Source organism: Malaya genurostris, chromosome 3 (genome assembly GCF_030247185.1).
Source record: "Malaya genurostris strain Urasoe2022 chromosome 3, Malgen_1.1, whole genome shotgun sequence".
NCBI lineage: Eukaryota > Metazoa > Arthropoda > Insecta > Diptera > Culicidae > Malaya > Malaya genurostris.
This window is the reverse complement of record NC_080572.1, coordinates 61,259,130-61,281,397: the sequence shown is the minus strand read 5'-3', so window position 1 is coordinate 61,281,397 and position 22,268 is coordinate 61,259,130. Positions and strand designations below refer to the sequence as shown.

Here is a 22,268-nt window from a genome sequence, read left to right as displayed (position 1 = left end):
TGAATTTCTCCGGCTTGAGTAGCTGTTATCGTGGATATGTAGTATTTGTACGTATCAGAAAAAAACGGTGTCTTGCCATGGTCGTAGTCTGCATTCTGTTCGATTTATTGCATGTGCTTTCTAGCAGATAATCGTATCTGACGGTAAAGGCTATTTGCTTCAGTTTATTCGATCGCTTGGTAACTCGTGGTATGACTATAGAGCACTGACGCAAACATACAAAGAAAAAATATGGTTTTTATTATTTCTACTTTTTTACAAGAATGTAATGTTGATTGTAGTAGTTCGTAATATGTATATAGCACCCTTTCAGTCGGCTTAAATGATACGGTAAAAAGATATAAACCTCGAATGAGTTGCCAGATTTCAGTCGCTATAAAAGCACTCGACTTAATTGAATAAACCCTCTTTGTAAAACGTCAGTCATCGACTCAACAGTCAGTTCTCTGCTAAGTATTGAGAAAGCCATCACGTAGACTTCAGTGGCGACGAGAAAAAGTAATTTTTTAATAAAATCCGGGGGGAGTTTTTACCCGGTAGTGAGTAAGCGAAAAAGATATATAAAATCCGGGGGTATAATTTTGCCCGGTAGTGCGCTGGTGATAAAATAGTGTTTAAAACGCTTGGGGTGCTGGACATTTTGTTTGCAGGTGAGTCGGTGGCGTCGGTTTTATTTGCCTCTTTTGTAAGCCATTTTGGATTCCATTATACCAGTTGGCAAATTATATTGGAAATCAATTTTTTTATTTAAAATTTTTAATACAAAGAGGTAGATTTTCTTTGTTCTGTTGAATTTTATAATATCGCTAAATTTGTTTGTGATATCTGTAAACGTATTTTATTCACAATTGTATCAAATTCAAAGAACTTATTGTTTGTTCTTTTGTCACCAGGCAGAGCGCGGAAATTTGGCCGCTGCGTTGCGGATTTGTCTGCGTGACCGGCATTGGAGGATTTTGAGCGCAAATTGCTCTGGAAATATTCTGATTTTTGGATACTGGGAAAAACCGTTCCCAAAGCCAGATTTTGGATACACGACAATCTGCTTGTTGGTTGCTGCTGCTGCGGTGCCGTTTTCGCTGCTACCCCGAGCTGAGATATTTTTTTTGAGGAAATTTTTTTTTGTCTGGATTGCGCAAAATTTTGTTTAAGATCTCGCTCGGTGGTCGTTTGGTGACAGCTCACAGGCATCAACTCCGTTTGGCGGAAGGAAAGCATCGGTCGAGAGCGTCAGTTATTTTTGGCGATTTTCCGCCAGTCCGTCTGAGCAAGCGAAGACGTGAGGATGACGATATCAACCAACACAACGCAAAGCAGCGCAACAAGCAAAATGATGAAGATTTTTATGGATTCGTTCATTTTTGATGGATTTGATTCGTCGGAGGAGATCATCGAAACTCGGAAATCACAAGTTCCAGTTGAGGTCGAACATGGCCAGCAGAAGAACTGCTTATCCAGTGATCAAAAATCATTGCCTAACATTAGGCGTTCGAGTAGATTAAAAGTTAAGAAAAAAGATAAAAATTTTGTTTACCAATGAATTCATATTATCAAATTTTGTATATAAAATGAATCGTTTCATTATATAATGTACATAATGTATTAAAAGTTTAGGATTGTATTAATTAACTGAAGAGGCAAGAATTGTAGTAGTTCGTAATATGTATATAGCACCCTTTCAGTCGGCTTAAATGATACGGTAAAAAGATATAAACCTCGAATGAGTTGCCAGATTTCAGTCGCTATAAAAGCACTCGACTTAATTGAATAAACCCTCTTTGTAAAACGTCAGTCATCGACTCAACAGTCAGTTCTCTGCTAAGTATTGAGAAAGCCATCACGTAGACTTCATTGATCAGTATTAAACAATGGAATTTTTTACTCACCTATTTAATCATATTGACAAAAATTGCGTGCAAAGCCCTGCGAATACTTCATTAATCTGAAGACTTTGTATTTGTTCATTTGTGTTGCAAAAGTTCCTTGGTAACTAGTTTATAGCAACAAGAAAAGTGTTGCTGGAAACATTTTTTTCAATGATTAACAAGGGGTCGCTATATTTTTGGTAACTGGCGGTAAATCGCTCACGAACACTTTTTATTCTGATTTTTCTACGGAGTGCCTGGTCGTGTCGTCGGCCTGGTCGTGTCGTCGTTTGAGCAATGTAAACAAAACAAACTGCAAAATGGATATTTTATTACGAAAACTTAAAATGGATTCAACGGCTGCCTCGAGTGGAAGATCCCTTCTGTTCAGTAAATTGCAAGTTCTCCAGCATCATTACCTGTCATAGAAGTGGACCAATCAGTCGGTCTTGATGCGTGATGTATGCATAAAGAGATGCACCATATTGCGTGTTCCTTTTATCAAATCACATTTGCGACTACAAATTAGTCGATTTTTACGACTACAGAGTACTGCTGTGTTTGGAAAGAATATACTCTAACGGACTTGGAACTCACTTATTCCATGCTACTAACGATAAATTCTACTAGTAGGAATAGGATATTCAAAAAGCAGTGAACTGATCTTGAAATGATCAAATGTACTGCCCTGCCCCGTATTCGTATAAAATAAATTTAGTCAATAATTTATGAGCGTTTTCTTTCCATTCTCATTTGTTCAATGCATTGAAATATGTCAATTTTTAATATTTTATTAAATGTACAATGATACATGTCACCAATTAACGTTTGTAAACGATTCAAACGGGTAAATCAACATAAAATTGAACAATGAAAAAAGATTCGTATACGAACGTTAAATGATGATCTCACCCAAAGTGACAATTCAAAAAATTTAATCCGAAATGTTGGCAGTTTCGTTAGCTTTTCAATCTGGTTATTTTTACTTTACCCTCACCGGATACATCAGCGAGGCGCTATCGATTTGGGTTTGGTTTCAGCAAGATAACGGTCCTTAAAATTCGTTGCATTATTGAAAAAAATACATTCAAGATCAGCTACTTTGCGCACGTGCACCGAGATTCCACGTGATTCAGGCAGATGTTGCTGGAAGGCAGATGCTAGTTTCTGGGTATGGACAAGATATCTGGTGTGACTCTTACTGGCTGTATATGTCCAACTCTAGGAGCAAAAACAAAACATTCCTATATTCATAGCTCACAAATAAAATTTAAGCACTCACCTTTACTATATCTTGCACTGATTATGGCTGTAGAATTTGGATGCTTAACTTTCTTAAGTTGCTACTATAAAGTGGCGCTGAGGCCGCAAAAATTGAATTATTTCAATTGACACTTCTTCAAAATTTTTGTTTATTTCCTTGGAGCTCCTTAGTAACTTGTTCGTAGCAACTTGAGTGCCTGGTCGTGTCGTCGGCCGAACTAACAATAAAATTTCTGCGGACAAGTTCGGCAATAATTGACAGTTAATAAATTTTGAATTGCCGAGATTCTCAGTAATTATATATTTGGCCGAGACGATTGACGAGCACTCGGCTGTGCAAATCTCGGCATTTTTTTTGCCTAGATTCAGCAAAGAAATTAACCTGTGCAGTTGTAGACAAAATACTTATTGACAATATGGGAGAGCATAGTAAAATTAAAATAAGCAGACTAATGTCATCTTCGATTGAAGTCAAATCTAACCCAGTTCCTACCCCATATACTGTCAAATCCATACATTTGGCAGTATGTAATTGGAGTCGAAACTAGGTTCGACCTAGGACAGGACCTGACAATTGTTAATCCACTTTTAGGACCAATTTCGGACCAGCTCGTGATTGGTTGAAATTGGCATAAGCAAGTACAAGTTGTTGAAATCAATATTACTGCAGGGTGGTAGAAAAAGTGTTGTCAGTATCGTCCGTAACAATGTAGCTTGATATTGGATATTTTATTTTTCGGGTCATCTTTTCAAAATTATTAATTTCAATAGGATTTAAGTTCAATTTGTTTTTAAGTCCTGTCAATGCGGAAAGTATACGAGTACATTTAACAATCACTGGATGATACAAAGAGAAAGCCTGAAATCACGGAGTGTCATATTGACGAGAATATTGATTATGTTGGTTGAGAATAGCACCGAATCTTTGGATACTTCTGTATGTTATTATTTTTCTCAAATAGAATATGTTGAATACTTTAGTTAATAAAGCTGCAAAAATTAATTACCCAAAATTGAGTGTTTTAGAAAAATTTTATTAAGCTGTTTCAACTAAACGTTTTCTTCAAAACAAACATCTGATCAAAATGAATCCAGAGCTATATTTTTGACCGATATAACATTTGTCTAAGTGTTTTCAAATGATAAATAATTGCATGTTATAGGGGGAGAAAGTTTTCAGAATGAATAATTATCTCTACTGGCAACAGTGATCGCGAGGCATTTATTATTTACAGCAGGGAGCAACCGGAATAAGAAGAGAAATATTTTTCTGGAAAAAGAAGCCAGTTGTCTGGTCCTAAGACAAGACCTGACATCTGGGGGGGCTGCTTTTGTTCCAAAATGGACCAGTTTCTGATTGGCTGATTTTGATGTTGCTACCTGCACATTGTGAAAAGGAAAAACTTTTGCAGGGTACGCGAGCAATGATGCCAAGTATAAAGAAAATCAGAAAACAAATTTATTAAAATGTATAATTTTAGCTCACCAATGAAAATGAAAATTTTCGGAGAATGCTTCACTTTTTTTTCAATTTCATTGGTAATAAATGTTTATAGTGACAGGACTGTGTAATTAAAATAGGCATCAAGCCGTTTTTCTTTTTAGTGAATTAAAGTGTAACCATAAAAGATTTGTTAAATTAGTGTAAACTCGAATGTGTGTTTAGTTTTACGAGAAGAATGAACTGTTGTGTTCCACACTGTGGTCGCATTAAGCATTTCTATCCAAACCTGACTTTTTTCCGGTTTCCAAAAGATCCGGTAATAGATCAACAATGGATTCGATTTTTCGTTCAACATGAGATATTTCGTGTTTTGTCATCAAAGCTCAATTAATTGTTTTTAAGCATTAATATATAATAAAGAAATGCATTCATTAAAACATGTTTTATGTTTATTTCAAATCAAAAACCTAAAGTCTAAAAATTTAAATGTAATATTTTTTTCCTAGCATAGTTATTAAAAAAAATCTGTAAATATGGCTACACTGTAGCCGATACGTTGGTATTTATTCTACAGGGCGAAAATGACGAGAGGATGATTCGGAAGGAAGAATAAGAAGCCAGTTGTCAGGTCTTGTCTTAGGTCTGGTCAGCCATCTGACACTGGTATGTTAGCATCAGCCATTTGAAAGTATTCCGATTACGTTGAGCCCATCGTGTTTTGAGCCCCAAACACTGCGATGTTTTGATACTCATCGCGACTCTCAAATTGTGAAAATTACCTCCAATTGATGTCACAAAACGCTCAGTTGAATTTTAGAAAACAACTGCATTACTGATTGTATATTTACGCTGTGATCAGCTGATTTTGAAGTTCCGATTTAGATCTCATCAAGATGGCGTCGTGACAGGTGGCCGGGTCTGGTCCTGTCCTAGGGTTCGACTATTCTTCAAGCGAAAATGCCATTAAGAACTTTACCGAGGGGCTCGAATAAAGCAATTATTTTTTTTATTGAGTATAAGGTGACCGCGGAGTAATTTAAAAAGGTCAACAATCACTAAAACTTAATTTCCAATGAAACGGCTAGAATAAAATTAGAGTAAAATTGTGTTCAGCACATTTATTTTCTCATGTTTTCTTGCTTAAATCTAATATGAAAGATTGCGGAAAAGATCGGCAAAACAAGAACAATTGTTTGCAGAGTTAAATTAATCGTAGCGTGTCAGATGTGTAATTAATTTTGAAAATTCACATATCATATATAATGGACTGAAGATCTGCTCATCACTACAGGGTTTCAATTTTACATTAGGATTAAAATAAATAATTTTTTCGAAAACTATGTAAGCCATTCATGTTATTCTAGTTTTAAGTACAATTTTGACAGTGTTCTACCAATGAGAAAATCATCGCCGATGAATAGAAATAGTTGAACTCAATGACAATTTGCAATCTGAAACAACACCAATATATTAGTTATCTCGTTTGAGCGGGGACAACACGTGCGAATCATTACCCTACTGATGATGTGTGACCTGTTGAAGTCATGTTGTCCAAATAAAACACACCTTCACGTCGCGTTATCAATCTGCAACTCGTTATCAATTTTCCACTCGTCAAGCAAAAATAGGTACCCAAATACTAGATTTAATACTCTTATGTGAGTCTCGCCGGCTATCGTCAACTTTGTAGCCTTTCTTCCATTTTTCTTTTTATCAAAAACTGTTTCTGCTCTCGATCTATAGCTGTGATGTTCATTCTTTTGTTTTAAATTGATAATAGCTTGGTTTGTGGGGGATCAATACTTGTTTAATACGACCTAATCGCCGGTGGCACGGTGCTGCATTCCTCACTGAGAGTATGATCGATCACCGGGCGATAGTTGATTTTGACATTACCAGTTTGCGGATCAATCCACAAGAGCGTGTGTTTACGCCAGTGCTCTTCCATCAACTTTTTCTGTTGGCCCTCCAAAGGTTTCGAGAAGTCCTTAAATAAAAAAACACAATATAATGGTAATCGAATGAACAACAAATAATGTCAATTGGAATGCTTACATATTCATCAATTCGAACTTTGTAATCTTCTCTTGCGTGGGCACCACGGGACTCCTTTCGGTTTTCTGCGGCCACGATGGTCATGTTGGCATTAAGCAGTAGATTTTGCAACTCGAGCGTTTCGACCAGATCGGAATTCCATACAAGTGACCGGTCGGAAACCTTAACATCCTTAAATGACTTGTAGATTTCGGCCATTTTGCGAACGCCTTCCTGCAGGGTTTTTTCTTCACGGAATACGGCCGCATGTGTTTGCATAGTTTTCTGCATATTCAGCCGAAGAGTCGAAGTTGGAACTTTGCCGTTGGAATAACGGACAGAGTCTAGATTCGAAACCGAGAATTCTCCTGCGTTTGATGGCAAACTAGGAATTTTTTCACCAGGACGATTTTCGGCTGCAATCGTTTTAGCACAAGCTCGACCAAACACAACCAAGTCTAGCAGTGAATTGGCTCCCAAACGGTTGGCACCATGCACCGAGGAACACGCAGCTTCACCGCAAGCGTACAAACCGGGAACAACCTGATCGTTTCCACTAGCGTCAACGGTAAGCACTTGTCCTTTGTAGTTGGTGGGAACACCGCCCATGTTGTAGTGGACCGTAGGCAGAACAGGAATTGGCTCACGGGTTACATCAACACCGGCGAAAATCATTGCAGTTTCCGAAATACCAGGGAGACGCTGAGCAAGCTGATCTGGTGGCAGATGATGAAGCTGTAGGTATACGTGATCCTTTTCCGGACCACAACCTCGTCCTTCACGGATTTCAATAGTCATCGAGCGAGACACGACGTCACGGGAGGCCAAATCCTTGGCCACAGGAGCGTACCGCTCCATAAATCGTTCACCCTGTGAGTTAACCAAATAGCCACCTTCTCCGCGACAGCCTTCTGTGATCAAACAACCAGCACCATAAATTCCCGTCGGGTGAAACTGAACAAATTCAAGATCTTCAGAAGGTAAACCGGCACGAGCAACCATAGCAGTTCCATCTCCAGTGCATGTGTGTGCAGAAGTACACGAGAAGTAAGCTCGACCGTAGCCACCTGTAGCTAGAACAGTGTTCTTAGCACGGAAACGGTGAATGCTGCCATCTTCCAAATTTAGGGCAATCACACCTACACACTGTCCGTTCTCCATCAACAGATCCATAGCAAAATACTCGATGAAGTAGTTACAATCGTAGCTCAGAGACTGGCCGTACAAGGTATGCAACAGAGAATGTCCAGTACGATCTGCTACACAACAGCATCTATGTGCTTGACCACCTTTTCCATATTTCAAACTTTGACCTCCGAATGCACGCTGGTAAATCTTACCATCGGTCGTGCGGGAAAATGGCATTCCGTAATTTTCTAACTCAATAACAGCCTTCGGTGCCTCCCGTGTCATGTAGTGAATAGCATCCTGATCACCCAACCAATCGGATCCCTTCACTGTATCATACATGTGCCACTTCCAATCGTCTTCTTCCATATTTCCGAGTGCAGCATTGATTCCCCCCTGTGCTGCAACGGTGTGCGAACGCGTCGGGAACAGTTTCGTGATGACGGCGGTTTTGAAACCCTCCGCTACCAAACCGAAAGCAGCTCGAAGTCCTGCTCCGCCGGCACCGACCACCACTGCATCGTACGTGTGATCGACCACCGGGTACTCGCTTGAAATTGCATCCGGATTCGATTTGGCATTGTTATGCCCGACGGTGAAGTGCAGACCCCGTTGGGTGGAGTTGGCTGATAGCCCTCGAGCCTGTAAAATAGAATCAAACACGAATGCTCTCGATAAGTGAATAATGATAATTTGTATACAGTCCTCTGAAGTGAGTCTAAAACCAAGACTCAGAGATTCAAATTCTTTATAGTATACATCGCATAATGTGAAATTTAAACTGTTGAATTGATTTTTCATAAAAGATGAAAAAAACTTGTCAAGATGCTTGAATTTTTCGGGTTACCTCAAAATTTGTTATATCTGAATAAACGGAAAAAGGAAATATTCTTTGTAAAATTTTTTCTAAAGAAATTAAGACAGACAACTCTTGTAGCAAAATTATTAAAAAGTTATTACGTTGGAGCAATGGAGGTATTACATATGTAATAGTATCGACAAAAGAAACAGTGGTACCGCCGGCTAGAGAGAATTAAGCTGCTTCACCAGCGTAGATTTTTGAAGGATTCGTCTCCGTTTGCTCGGTCTACCGAAAATTAGGTGCCTTTACCTCAGCTAGGTACATTTACCTTAGTTAAGAATGAACAAATGAAATGAAAGGGAAGCCACATTAGGCATATTTTTCTCCACCGGCTGACGGCTAATTATCCAAACTTTATTTGTATTGCTTATATTGCGGATTCTAGTCCTAGTTAGTCCTAGAGGAAAAAAATCTATTCCAGCGAACAATCGTTGAAACTATATTTTCTCTTTGCGTAACTTTATCTCTTTCTCGTCGAAGGAACGTAGGAGAAGATGGGGTAAAACGTACCCCCGAGGCATAACGCACCTTTTGCTTTTCTCAAAAGTTACCAATTTTTTTCACTGAAATTTTAATGAAACTGAAAGTCCGCCATAACAACAGATTACTATAAAATTTTGGTAGCGATGGTTCAATCATATCTGGAAAACTTTTATAAAACCAATTGTGTCTCTGTTATAAGTAATTTTTGATGTTCGTTCCATAGTAATTTTCTAGGGTGAGGAAAACGAGTTTTAATTTTGTAACCAGTGAACTTCTTTGCCTATCATTCGGGATTTTAAAATTAGTTCTAATACAGACGATGTATTTGCAATTTTATAGAAAAATCGTCAAATTTATCGTCTCATATTTTTAGGGGCAAAACGACCCGAATTGTGTGAAGCAAAATGCTCAAGAATTCGCTTACAACAATTATCCATAAGTTATCAATTCAATGAATAATAGTGAACAATCTTCCACCTGGCAAATATTTCGTCAACGAAAAGTCTTTATGAGGGTGCATATTGCCCCGTGGTTGTCATGAGCTTTAATCAGTTATTTTGATGGATGTTTACTTGTTGTTTAAGATCATTCTGCCTCTATGTTCAGATAATCGTCACTTCACGTAATTTAGAATGTATATTTTTTATGTTTTCCACGATCGCGCGTCATGCCCCGCATATATTTCAATAGACAATTTTTAAGGGTTTTAGAAAATAAGATATTTCATGTATTTTTCAATGTATTCAGCGATTATTTGTACGTAATTTTGAGAAATAATGATTACGGAAGATGGTCATGCATGAAACTCTTCCTTGTTATTCTCTATAGTTAAGATATAGCTACATTCCCTTAGGGGGTGCATTTTACCCCATCTACCAATAAATGCGAATAGAAATGAATTTTATTCAAATAGGTCGTTTTTGTAAACAATCGGATCTATTTCAAAGGCGGTAGTTAGCACAGAAAAGAAAAATAGAGAGAAGATGGGTTTCAAAACTGGAACATGGCTGCAAATTCTCCCAGCAGATACTTGTCTGTTGCAGTAATTACTTGCCCGACTGTTACTTGAAGAGAACCTAAAATATATTATTTATTGATGGGAAATATCGACTAAAATCGGTTATCGATGTTTCACCATCCGATATAGATATTATCGATAAATATTGAAATTTATATCCATGAAAGTGGAAATTTATAATAATAGGAAAATGTCATGTCAAAAATCAAATTCATGTACGTATAAATAAATTAATCCTCAAATGGCTATATACCTGCAAAATAGAATGACATTATAAAAACTCGGGTTTCAAAATGATTGCATAACCTTTCTATATGAGAAAGGCAGAAAAAAACCTTTTTTTAAATCTAAATAGTGGTGTGATCATGCTTTTCTCTAGTCATTCAAACAATCTCATTAAAACTTTTTTTCAACATAAATTCATTCAGATTGATTCGTTTAGTTCACAAAAGTATGCTCGACAATATTCTTAAACTCAAAAGTATCAGCAATAATATAATTGAACATGAGCGAATAGAGAAAAAAAAACATTGTTTGTCGGTTACGCCACTATTACGATTATATCTCCGGAACCGGAAGTATCAGCAATTTGATCTTCGAAGTTGATCAATTATCCAACAGTAGCATTAAAACGAGTCTGCGATTGTTGAATTCGGTTCAGCCATCTCTGAGAATTTTGAGCCATATTATTCAATTAAAGCGCACAACAAATATAGAATGATCAGCTTTAATATCCTTTGTGTTTGCACGAGTCACTGAAAAATCGGACTGGACCACAAGATATCAACGAATCGTCGCATAAAGAATAACAGGCAAAACCGACACTTAGAAAGCAAACATAATTTCAGTGATTGAGCACCACACGTTTGTTGCCTTGTAAAAAGAGACTCTTATGGATTCGTAATGGATTTTTGAATATTTCACAATTTGAATATATTCTTTTAATCTTTATCGTTATTGATTCCTATTTCACTAGAACTATGAACCATTAGTATCTATAATTGACTAACATGCTAGCAATGTATACGCCTGAGTTTAGTAGCAAGCATAGATTCTCCTTCTAAAGAACGGTTGAAAACAAGCAAACGCTCAAATATTCTTGGTATCTTTGGTATTTAGTAGAATTTCATTATCGATTAATGAACGATTAAAATATGAAATTACTGGACATTCACTAGACAACCAAAATAATTGAACCAGATAAATACACTTTCCACAAACGTATATATTTTTGAATTGTGATTCTGACACCAAGTTATATGAATGTTATATGTTTCATTGTTCTATATGAACTATAATACTTGGCTTGTATTGATTTCATTCAGTAGCCTTGTCTAGGTAAAATTTTTAGTTTTGCTACAATCTGAAGTAATATCTATTATATAATATTACACAACAAAGCATTATTTCTTCAGCAAAATCCATGCATTGAGCGCAACAGAGTACGACATAAGTAGCATTATAAACGTCAGTTACATTAGAAAATGGAAGATTTCTAATAATACCCTAATAATTCTAATGAGAAATTTATGAAATTCAATCGAAACTAGTTCAAATTTCGATTATTTCGGCTAAAGTTAAATGATTCTTAGTTACCTTTTCAGATTATTTGTAAAATTTTGCTTCAAATTTTTGTATTTTTAAATCATTCCCGTGGAACAGAACAACCGTTTATACAATTCAAAAACTAATTACGGCTCAACAAAGTAAAATTTCAAAATTCTAAGAAAGATTTAGTTGTGATAAATTTAAAAATTTTTAAGTTTTTTTTTCGAAATTCTGTCTAGTTTTTGAATAGTTGATCAAAAACGCGTCATGCGCATTACGCTGAATTTCACCATGAGCTCACATTACCTCTTAATTCCGGAACCGGAACCTGGATCTCGATACAATTGGAAGTTTAGTATGGGACCATAATACCGTTTATTTGAAGGTAATGAAAATTGGTTAATCACTGAGAAATCGGACCACCAAGTTTTAAGTCCTTTCATTTGAATTAAAGTTTATGAAAATCGAACTAATAATTTCTGAGAAATCGAATTGAGTTCAATTTTAGGAGTTTTGACTACTATTTTCGGTATTTCCGCAATCAGAAAATGGGAACCGGTGTAAGTACAATTATACTGCTTCAATAGACCAATCAAAGGAGCAACCAGAACCTTATTTTTTCAAGAATATCAAGCTTTCATATCATATAAACTTGCAATCGACACATAATAAACCTAGTACGCATTTCAATTAAAAATGCCAGACCGCCTCAATGAGGTTTGTTTTCATTACGAAAAGCCTAATCTCAACCGGTTTTAACCGAACTAATTTTTTTTTTGTTTTCATCACGAAATATTTCACACTTTTCAAATATTTAGTACTGAGTAATGTACGATTCAGACGATCCGTCTCCTTCCGTAACCGTCATCGGAACGTCAGCTTCCGTTGAAGTTAGTTTAATACTTTCTTTGCCGGAATATTCACACGCTCCGTCCGTCATGTCGTTCCGTGACGGTGACGTTATGTGTGAATGGTTCCATAAAAATGCATGTAATTAATGTTGATGGTGACGGTGACGGAGGCTGACTGTGACGGAAGGAGCCGGATCGTCTTTAAAGAAAGCTCTATAGCGGCCCTTATACGAATCATTAGAAATGTCATTACTAAAAAATAATACCATTTTAATGAACGTGTAATGGTGCAGTAATGACGAGATTTCTATCAAATTTGAAATACATTATTACTTAGTCATCATTAAAAATGACAAAAATAATGCTCGTGTAAGGGCCGCTTATGGAACAGTTTTTTCTGACTGGAAAGAAAATATTCATTTATTTATTTATTGTAAAGTCAACAGACACGATGTGGTCCTAATGAAAAATTCTTATACTATGTAAGAATTTGGTCCTAGTTTTATGCCGTGAAAGATTGAAGTCGAACTCAGATGACACTCGATTGAATGACCGTTGTAAGCCGATAATCGCACCGTTTATCAATATTGACATATTGATAATATTAGATAATATTTTTGTTAAACCGGCAAAATTTTCACCATACGATCTGGGCTTGTGAAAGGGCCGCTTATAGCGGGAGGGACAAAAGCCAATAACCCCACCAAAATGACCGCTAATCGAGTTTATATATAATCAAGTAACTCATTTCTACCTTACGCCGATTTAGCAAAGAGCACCAGTGGAAAAAACGAGATCTATCATCTCTAGACAATCTTTCTCATCCAATGATATATTTTCACAAAATTTCACTCATATCAAACACAATAAAGAATAATATCAGAATCTGATATTTGTTATATTCCATTCCGTTTTATATTTAACTTCATTTGAGTCAATTCAAAATGTGAAAATGTCCAAATTATTTATATCCTAACCTTACAGATTGATCTTTAATTTCATTGCAAACAAATTAGTTTTTATGCTTAACCAACATCACAAGAGAGCTTTTGATCATTTAGCGTATTATCGTGAAATCTCGGTTCCCATGAAAATTAGGGGATCCAAATAATAGGATGATTACATAATTTATCACAAGTTCGGCGAATACGCAGTGAGAAAAAATAATTTTCTATCCATTTGCTTGCCGAACGTTGTGTAACTCAGGTTGAGCCACAATAGCAGGCTTCGTCTTATACCAACATAATTTTTTCAACTTTTTGCGAACTCGAATTTGGGACATAAAATACATTAAACATTGCCGGTACTCACCGCGGATAGTGCGCTCCTGGCCAGAACCGATGGTAGTCTTAGCATTCCACTCATATCAGCCACAGTAACAAAACAAACCGAATAAAATGAGGGGTTTTCTCGATTTCCAAGGAACTAAAATTATCCACTCCCGTTGCCACCCAGTAATACTCGCGTAAGAGATGAAGCAACGCTCGTGTGCTTATGCTCACTACTGGTGATGCAGAAAAGTTCCGCTAAGCACTGAGCAAGTAGCGCGTATCGCAGACAACCGTACGACAGAATGATCACAATCGTCACACTCACAAAACTGTCAAGCAAAATTTGTTCAATCACGACCTTGAACAAAATGAATCATTTGTGATGACGGAAGGTGGGAACATTCGATGTTCATCATATTCGTTTTCACTCAAGAAGCTCCATCATGCCTTAGCGTAACTCATTGTTTGAGTGATAAATAACTCAAATCCATACACGCTTTACCGACATAACACAAAATCGAAGTTGATAATTTTTCAAATCCATTACTGGAGAAATTTGTTTATATTATGCAAAAACTACATACTGTTAATTTAAAATGTTGACACTACCGTTTCAAAATACAAATTCAATCAGCATGGTGATTTAGTAATCATCACCAAAGTTATGGCATACCAAATTGTCTCTAAATTAATTGGAATGTAACACAAATCTTAATATTTTGGTTTAGTGTGTTGGAATTGTGTACATCCGTAATTTGCAAAAATAATATTCAACAATTTATAATTCACCCAGAATGTAATTGAATTGAATTAAAAATTCAGTATAATTATGTACAAGTAGCGTGAAGAATCTCAACACTACATTTGAATCAGTTACAATGTCTGAAGGAAGCACATCGGATGCGGGTGGTGTCGTGATTGAAGAACTAGATGAGATGCAAGTTGATCCCCAGGAATTATCCCAATTTGTGGAAGCAAGTTCAATTCCGCTGCCCGGAGAACCTGGTGCATCTATTATAATACAACCGCGTCGCCGGTTACGTACCTCTACGACAACCTCTACTTCGGCGCCGTCGGAATCGGAAACGGACGATGATAATCCACAGCAGAATGAGTTATGGATTAAAAAATTTGTGGCGGGAGAGATTAGTTACACCGAATACCAAGCCAAAATGCAACAGGGAGGTGAGCTAGATCTGGAGGACGAAGAGATCGGCATTCGTAAAAGATCATCTCGAAAATCTGTTGGATTTGAGAAGGACTATACTTCTTCACGACGAGATGTATTAAAAGGTAACCTTCAAGGACCTCAACAGGTGAAAGTCGAAGGGAAAGCTTCCATGAAACGTCACAAAAGATGTTTACCACCGGCCTTACAAGGTTTAATGGGGCAGGCGAATTTATGCTATGCTAGGGGTGATACCGAAATGGCCAAACAGCTTTGTTTGGAAATCGTTCGTCAAGTTCCGTTGGCACACGAACCGTTCATAACACTAGCTCAAATATACGAAACGGAAGATCCCGAAAAGTTTTTACAATTTTCTTTAATTGCCGCTCATCTGAATCCTTCCGATGTGGAGCAATGGGTTAGAATTGCCGAAATTTCCGAAGAACGAGGAAACCTTGACCAGGCCTTGATGTGTTATGCAAAGGCGATTAAAACTGACTCGCAGAACTTCGATCTTCGAATGAAGCGCGTAGAATTGTTGGAGAAAAAAGGCGAGGAAAAACAGGCTTTCAAATGTTACTTTGCAATGCTTCCTTATATACCGAAAGAGCGAGGAGAATTTCTGGTTCAAACAGCAAAGCGGTTGGCAAAAAAGTTCCACGAGGATAATAATGTTATGTTTGCCATGGATGTTATGGAACGTGCTTACCGGACAGTGCCAGAACTGTTCAGCATAGAAGATGTAAACTTACTATTGGAGTTATTAATCGCCAACGGTAGCTATCGGCGAGCTTTGGATGTTTTAATGGCTCACGCAAACGTAGAAGTGCATGAAGTGTTGAACGAAAATCAGGAGAATCCTTCCATTTACACGGTTGTAATTCCAGAACACATGATGCTGGATTTTCGAACGAAACTTGCAGTAATTCTGGTACATTTGAAGTGTGACCATTTGTTAGATATGGTGGTAGGCGACATTCTGGCTCATATACAGGTGGAAGAAGCTGGCGACTGTTATCTGGATATTGCTGAAGCACTAATGAAAGAAGATCAGTACTGTTATGCTCTTAAACTACTCGTTCCACTGGTCGGAAGTGAAAATTTTTCTCTAGCTGCTGTTTGGTTACGGTATGCTGACTGCTTGCGAGCTATTGGAAACTACGATGAATCGATAAATGCTTATAGAAAGGTGAGTTTTGATAATTTTTGAAATTATTTTTAAATTCTGATTCGATGGCGGTTTTTCATTTTGTTCAATTTTAAATCTTAGCATTGCGTATATCTAAACAAACTTATCAATACTTTACAGGTTGTTTCATTAGCTCAGCACTTAGATGCTCGACTAACACTTTCTGCTCTGCTAAAACAACAAGGAAACTACGAGGAAGCTCTCAAAGCACTTGAGCAGAATCCGGAAAATGAAATAATGGACGCCGAACTGCTTTATGAAAGATGCCTCATGTTAAAAGAAGTTGAGAAATACGAAGAATTTCTGGCGGCCGGATTCATGCTGTTGATGCGTCACTGTATTCCCCTAAAAAGTCGACTTGAAATGGGTGCAGCTATATCCATTATGAGGTATAATGAAATGATTCGCGGTATACAGGAGATTAAAGTTTCACGTCGGGAACCGTTAGATGAAGCTATGCCAGAATTTTCACGCTCCGAAAACGAACCATCGGTAGAGACCGAGTGGGAACTGGTTCTCAGCTTACTTGAAGTGGCAGATTACATGAAGAACTTTGCGTACTTCCAAAAGCTAGTTTTCACATTGTGCACTGCAAAGCGGTTTCAAATTTATCGCTCCGAGTTATTGTGTCTCGCTCTATTTGCTTGTCTGTACAATCGCGATCCTTTATTTGCCTATAACTTGGTGCGTGAGCATGTTAATCGAGAGAAGAAATGTAATAATCCCCGGCTATGGAACCTTTTCAATTTGGTAATCTCGGTGACCGGGGACATACGTTATAATCGGTATCTGACAAGACTGTTTGAACGAGTTACAAACATTGACATAAATATAAGAACACTTCAAGCCAATTACCACCTGAATGCAGGAACGTACAGATACGCCCTGAATGACTATAGCAAAATCTACCAGAAAACCGGAGATCCCATCCACGCGATGCTCATTGCAGTTACGTTAACGCAAGTAGCTTGTCAGAAATTTAGCAATAAAAAGCAAGCGTTGGCCTCACAAGCCATTGGTTTCATCGAAAAGTATCGCAAAACACGGCCGGGGGAACTGGCAAACGAAATTCACTATAACATCGGAAGAATGTACCATCAGCTGGGATTGCAAAGCTTGGCTGTGGAGCATTACAAGCGAGCACTGGAAGCCAGAAGTGAAGTGGTCGAACAGAATCCGGAACATTTGGATTTGCGGGCGGAGATTGCATTTAATCTAAGCTGTATTTACAAAAGTAATAAGAACTACGAGTTGGCGAGAAAATATTTGTATGATTACATCGAGATATAAACGTTGTTCGATTAATATTTGATTTGTTGCGAATTCCGAATCGCCAATAGGTTTTTGTTTTTTTTTATAAAATATCATTAGTTGCGAATTTCTAAAGGTTCCTTTTCACACTGTTTAATAACAGTATTGTCATCGCTAAGCTACTCAGATCAAAATCCAAATAAGTCTTCCAACGCAGTTAGTCATTTGAGGACCATGTCCGTTCGCCACACCTCGAATCTATGGAATTGAGAAGATCTTTTCTCAAGCTCATTTGCAGTGAAAGTGCTTATGGATGATGTTACCAGCCCTGCTTTTCTCGAACTTCTTTTGGGAACTCGTAACACATACGGACAGCATGAGCCCTTTAGATTCATTTGCTTACGGGAAAACGAGTCTGTCGAGTGTTTTAATTTTAGTTTGTCTCATGTGTTTTATTACTTAGTTTTTTTGTGAACTTCGGATTCAAATAGTTGGAAACAATTTGTGGCAATTTTTATTCAATGCATTCTAATAATGATTTCTGTGATAATGGAAATAACAATCTAACTTATAAAAACAATTAATATTATGGCCAATGCAGTCTTCTACTTGCTACCTATTTATTATTTCCTGCAGTTTTGAACTAGAAAAACGATCACTATAAATCTTACTGCGCTGCCAAAATGACCGCAACTCGAGACGGAATATAAAGCTGCAAATAATTTCTTCTACCCGCCCAACCTTCTGGGAATGTACAATGCTCTACATTCTTATCAATCCTATCGAACCCCCCAAACTGTGTATCGTCTGAGCTGAGAACGGTCTTGTACTTGCCTGCTAGATCAACGCCGATGCGGTAATCGGTGAAGCTCTTGCTGTAATGAAAATTGAATACGAACAATAAATTGTTTCGTTCGAAAGCAATTACTTTGTCGTCCTCGTGTTTGCAGCTTACATATGCCGGCAAGCAATCTAACCAATGATAACGCTCCTCCGTTAGGTGCATAGCACGATCAAATTCATTTAGGAATTGGTATTTCAACAACTTATCATCAACTAAATGCCACTGACGGCGTGCGTAGTGATATGATTGGTTGTTTCCGATCCTAGGAAAATCTAACCACTCCGGGTGGCCAAATTCATTTCCTATGAAGTTCAGATAGGCTTCCCCACCCAAAGCATGAGTGATCAATCGGATCATCTTGTGTAGACTTATGCCGCGATCGATGATCATGTTGGGTTCCGAAGTTACAGACATATGCGTATACATCTCCTTGTCCATCAACCAGAAAGCAATCGTTTTATCACCAACCAATGCTTGATCGTGCGACTCAGCGTATGACACGGTGTTTTCCTTCCAGCGTCGATTGGTTAATGTGTGCACCAGGTTTCCAATATTCCAATCCTCGTCCTTCTTCGTTTTGAGAAGCTCAATCCACTTATCGGGAATTGCCATACCCAGACGATAGTCGAATCCTATGCCTCCTTCGTCTGTGGGACGACAAAGTGTTGGCATACCACTCACATCTTCCGCAATAGTGATCACATTGGGATCTAATTTGTGCAGGAACTCATTGGCAATAGCTAGATAGATCAATGCCTCGGTGTCCACGTTTAACCCAAAGTACTCGTTATAATCACCGGAAAACCCTTCACCAATACCACGCGAGTGGTACAACATTGAGGTGACCCCATCAAATCGGTAACCATCGAAGTTGTACTCATCATGCCACCAGCGAAGATTGGAGAGCAAGAAGCGAAGAACTTCATATCTGGACAAAAAAAAATGTATTAGTTTCAATTCTGATTGATTTGAAAAAATTGTCTGTTAACGTGGGTACTTACTCTGAATAGTTGAATAAACGGCTATCCCACAGCGTGTGTTCACCTCTCGATCCATCGTGGAAGTAGCATGAATTGGTACCATCAAATTGGTTCAATCCGTCCTGGGTGTTTTTGCTGGCATGTGAATGCACTACATCTAGTAGTACGAAAAGGCCATGCTCGTGAGCTTTGTCAACCATGTATTTCAACTCTTCTGGTGTTCCATAGCGACTGCTGGCAGCGAAGAAACTCGTTATTTGATATCCAAAGCTAGCATAATAGGCATGTTCCATAATGGCCATCACCTGAATAGTGTTATAACCTAGATTTTTGATACGAGGTACAATGTTATCTGCAAAATTTCTATATGTTCCAACTCCAAGCTCTTCGGTGGCAATACCCACGTGACACTCATATATACGGAGAGCCCGCGGTCTGACGGGTTTGTTATACCGGAACATATACTTTTCGTGAGCCGGAGGGTGCCATACTCGCTGCTGATAGTTAACGCCCAATGTCTTCGGTGGTGGGACGACATACTTTGCCCACGGTGAAAGACGATCTACAAGTTGACCGTCTTGTTTGCGCACAATTACTTTTATTTCGGACAAATGTTTTATGGCACACGAACCGTCTGCATTCGGTGGCAGTATCAGTTCCCATTTACCAAAAGGAAGTTTCTTGTATGGGGTAGCTTCCCACTGCCAGTTATCTGTGTAAATGAAAACATGTTACCATTGAATGAAATGAATGACATCTCATTAGTCGTATATTTACTGAAATCTCCGGTCAAGTAGAGCTGTTGTGCGCCGGGAGCCCACTCACGTGCTACTAGGCTGTTGTCCGGTGCAATATGCAATCCATAGTATTTATAGCCTTGGGTGAATTCTTCCAGACCTCCTTCCAACTGGTTCAGTTTCACTGTCCAATTGTGAAGCTCTTTGTTTCTAAAAAGTAATAGATTTTAATGATCAAAGTCACATTCATCGTGTCAGCATTAGAAATATGTCGCCCGGTTGTTGTTGTTGTTGTCATTGCATAATAAAGAAGTCAACTCAAAACAATCAACAATATTCAAACGGTGACCCTCAGATAACAGCATGTATAGCTAATATTACTTATTGCTTAGAAACTACTATTCAAAAGAAATAATACATTTCTTATGATCTTCATTTGTAATCACTTTTTCCATCAGGCAATGACCTTGCTGTGACATTCAAACAGAATACTGGTTATGGATTTAATATGAACAACAGCTGAACGATTTTCTTTATCTCACACATTCATGAAACCTGAGTTTTGCAGCACATTAAACATTTGTGTCTCCAAGCGATGGTCAGTCTCAAATTACAAAAAGCGGAACAAAACCGCTACAATCCGTTATTTCAAACACACTTGTGCTAGCCACAGCCGATCCAAAATTGTTGTATTTTGATTTAACTTACCTTCGACGAATTTCCGTTTCATGCAGTTTGAGGTAGGGATCAAGTTCTAACAGTTTGTCGATTCCGGATGCCTTTTGATTATCCATCGTTTCTTATGCCAGTGTATAACGAACTAAATGAAGCAGATTTTTACCTGTTACTGAACGTAAAACGCAGTTGCGACTAATGAATGAAGCAAGTCAATCCTCGAACGTCAGAACTTTATATACCTAGATATATAGCTTTTAGTGTAAGCAACCACACTTCCGCGTTAGAAATTTGCTCCTTTGATGTTAATCGGTAAACATTCCAACTAACAACCGATCGATCCGACACTGCTTATTCGACTGGTTCGAGAGAAATGCAATCTATCTCATCCATATAAAGTTAAAAACACGAATAATCATCTGAGTATAAACAAACGTCAATTCACCCGGTAATCAGTAATAATATAACAGTGCACTAAAGATGTGTTAGTGCTAAATGTCACTCGACCGGTATTTTTGAGTGAAGTTATAGGCCTAGAGCGTCCCTATAGGGATCCCTATACCGATATATCGGTATTTAAATAAGTAAACAATCAGTAACTCATTGTTGAGTTACCGTGACATGTCCGTACACACCACGATGTAAACTACACTGGTGGCATGATAAGACAATTTTGGTTGTGTTGGCGAATCTTTGGCACTAATTGAAAAGCTGGACATTTTGCTTCAAGGGCTTGCAAGGTAACGTCGAAATATAGAAAATTGTACACACATCCAATTCTGTTCATTTCGTTGGAGGAAGGATTTGGCGGATCGCACATCTATTACAGTTTCCACATCTATTACAGTTATCATGAATAATGGAGTGATTGTGCTGTGGCTGGCATTTCAAATGCAGGCGATGCTCTAGATGATTCCGAAATGGATAATTGTCGCTTAACCGATCGGTTGACCGATAATGAATACATCTTGGTGTTACAGTTCCTAATCGATCAAACAATATCTGCCTGTAGCTCTTCAGACTCTTAAGTATGGTTTTAGCAAAGATAAATAATAAAGATATGTATGTGCTAATAAATATTTTTAAAAAATGTGGTTCGTTCCCGGTACCTTCTGAACTGATCGCACTCACCGCTTGGTGAAGCGCGAGATTAATTGCATTGTTATTATTTCAACTAGAGTGCCTATAACCAGAGTGACGACATCTCATCCGTAATGTTGGCAACAATTCAAAACATTCCATTAGCTTTACATTGAATTGACAGGTCGTTTACTCGTTTGGAACTGGTAGTTGTCATTCCAAACGAACAGCTGTCGCCACTCTGATTATAGTCACTCTAATTTCAACCAAAGTGTGCCATAAAATCTCAATATATACAAATGAGCTCACGAATCGAAAGGGTTCTCACGGTTTGACATTTGCATTATAAATGTATGATGGGAACTCAGCAGTGCAACCAATTTATCACCATTGGTGCCAGTTTCACGGAGGACCGTAGATGTGCGCCAAAAAAAGATCGTGACTGTCATGTCTGGAAATTCGTTTGTGGTTATTATACTTATTATATTTTGTTTCTGACACAAGTTATTGCCATCGGTTCAGCGTTCTCACTAAATAGGTATTTGGCGAAAATGATGTTCTGTCAACAGCACAAGGA

The 22,268-nt window shown here is 37.9% G+C and overlaps 3 protein-coding genes across 4 annotated transcripts; 1 reads left to right on the top strand and 2 right to left on the bottom strand.

Moving 5' to 3' along the window:
• Nucleotides 1-5,675: 5,675 nt before the first annotated feature.
• LOC131435588 (succinate dehydrogenase [ubiquinone] flavoprotein subunit, mitochondrial) lies at nt 5,676-14,079 on the bottom strand. The gene is made up of 4 exons (XM_058603635.1): nt 13,808-14,079; nt 6,628-8,376; nt 6,087-6,559; nt 5,676-6,023 (listed from the first exon to the last, which is right to left on the bottom strand). Exons 1-3 carry the CDS (start codon nt 13,859-13,861, stop codon nt 6,380-6,382), a joined length of 1,983 nt encoding a protein of 660 aa, XP_058459618.1. The 5' UTR covers nt 13,862-14,079; the 3' UTR covers nt 5,676-6,023; nt 6,087-6,379.
• Nucleotides 14,080-14,526: 447 nt separating this feature from the next.
• Nucleotides 14,527-17,429, top strand: LOC131437442 (general transcription factor 3C polypeptide 3). The gene is made up of 2 exons (XM_058606796.1): nt 14,527-16,124; nt 16,245-17,429. The coding sequence occupies exons 1-2, from the start codon at nt 14,646-14,648 to the stop codon at nt 17,412-17,414; spliced, it is 2,649 nt and encodes an 882-aa protein (XP_058462779.1). The 5' UTR covers nt 14,527-14,645; the 3' UTR covers nt 17,415-17,429.
• A 447-nt stretch (nt 17,430-17,876) lies between these two features.
• LOC131436521 (1,4-alpha-glucan-branching enzyme) lies at nt 17,877-21,016 on the bottom strand. 2 transcript variants are annotated; one of them, XM_058605269.1, is made up of 5 exons: nt 20,854-21,016; nt 20,645-20,783; nt 19,977-20,146; nt 19,221-19,911; nt 17,877-19,147 (listed from the first exon to the last, which is right to left on the bottom strand). In XM_058605269.1, the coding sequence occupies exons 2-5, from the start codon at nt 20,728-20,730 to the stop codon at nt 18,043-18,045; spliced, it is 2,052 nt and encodes a 683-aa protein (XP_058461252.1). In that variant the 5' UTR covers nt 20,731-20,783; nt 20,854-21,016; the 3' UTR covers nt 17,877-18,042. The 2 variants fall into 2 exon arrangements, with proteins under 2 accessions (XP_058461252.1, XP_058461253.1); XM_058605270.1 differs by having other exon boundaries at nt 20,645-20,756.
• Between the last annotated feature and the right edge of the window lie 1,252 nt (nt 21,017-22,268).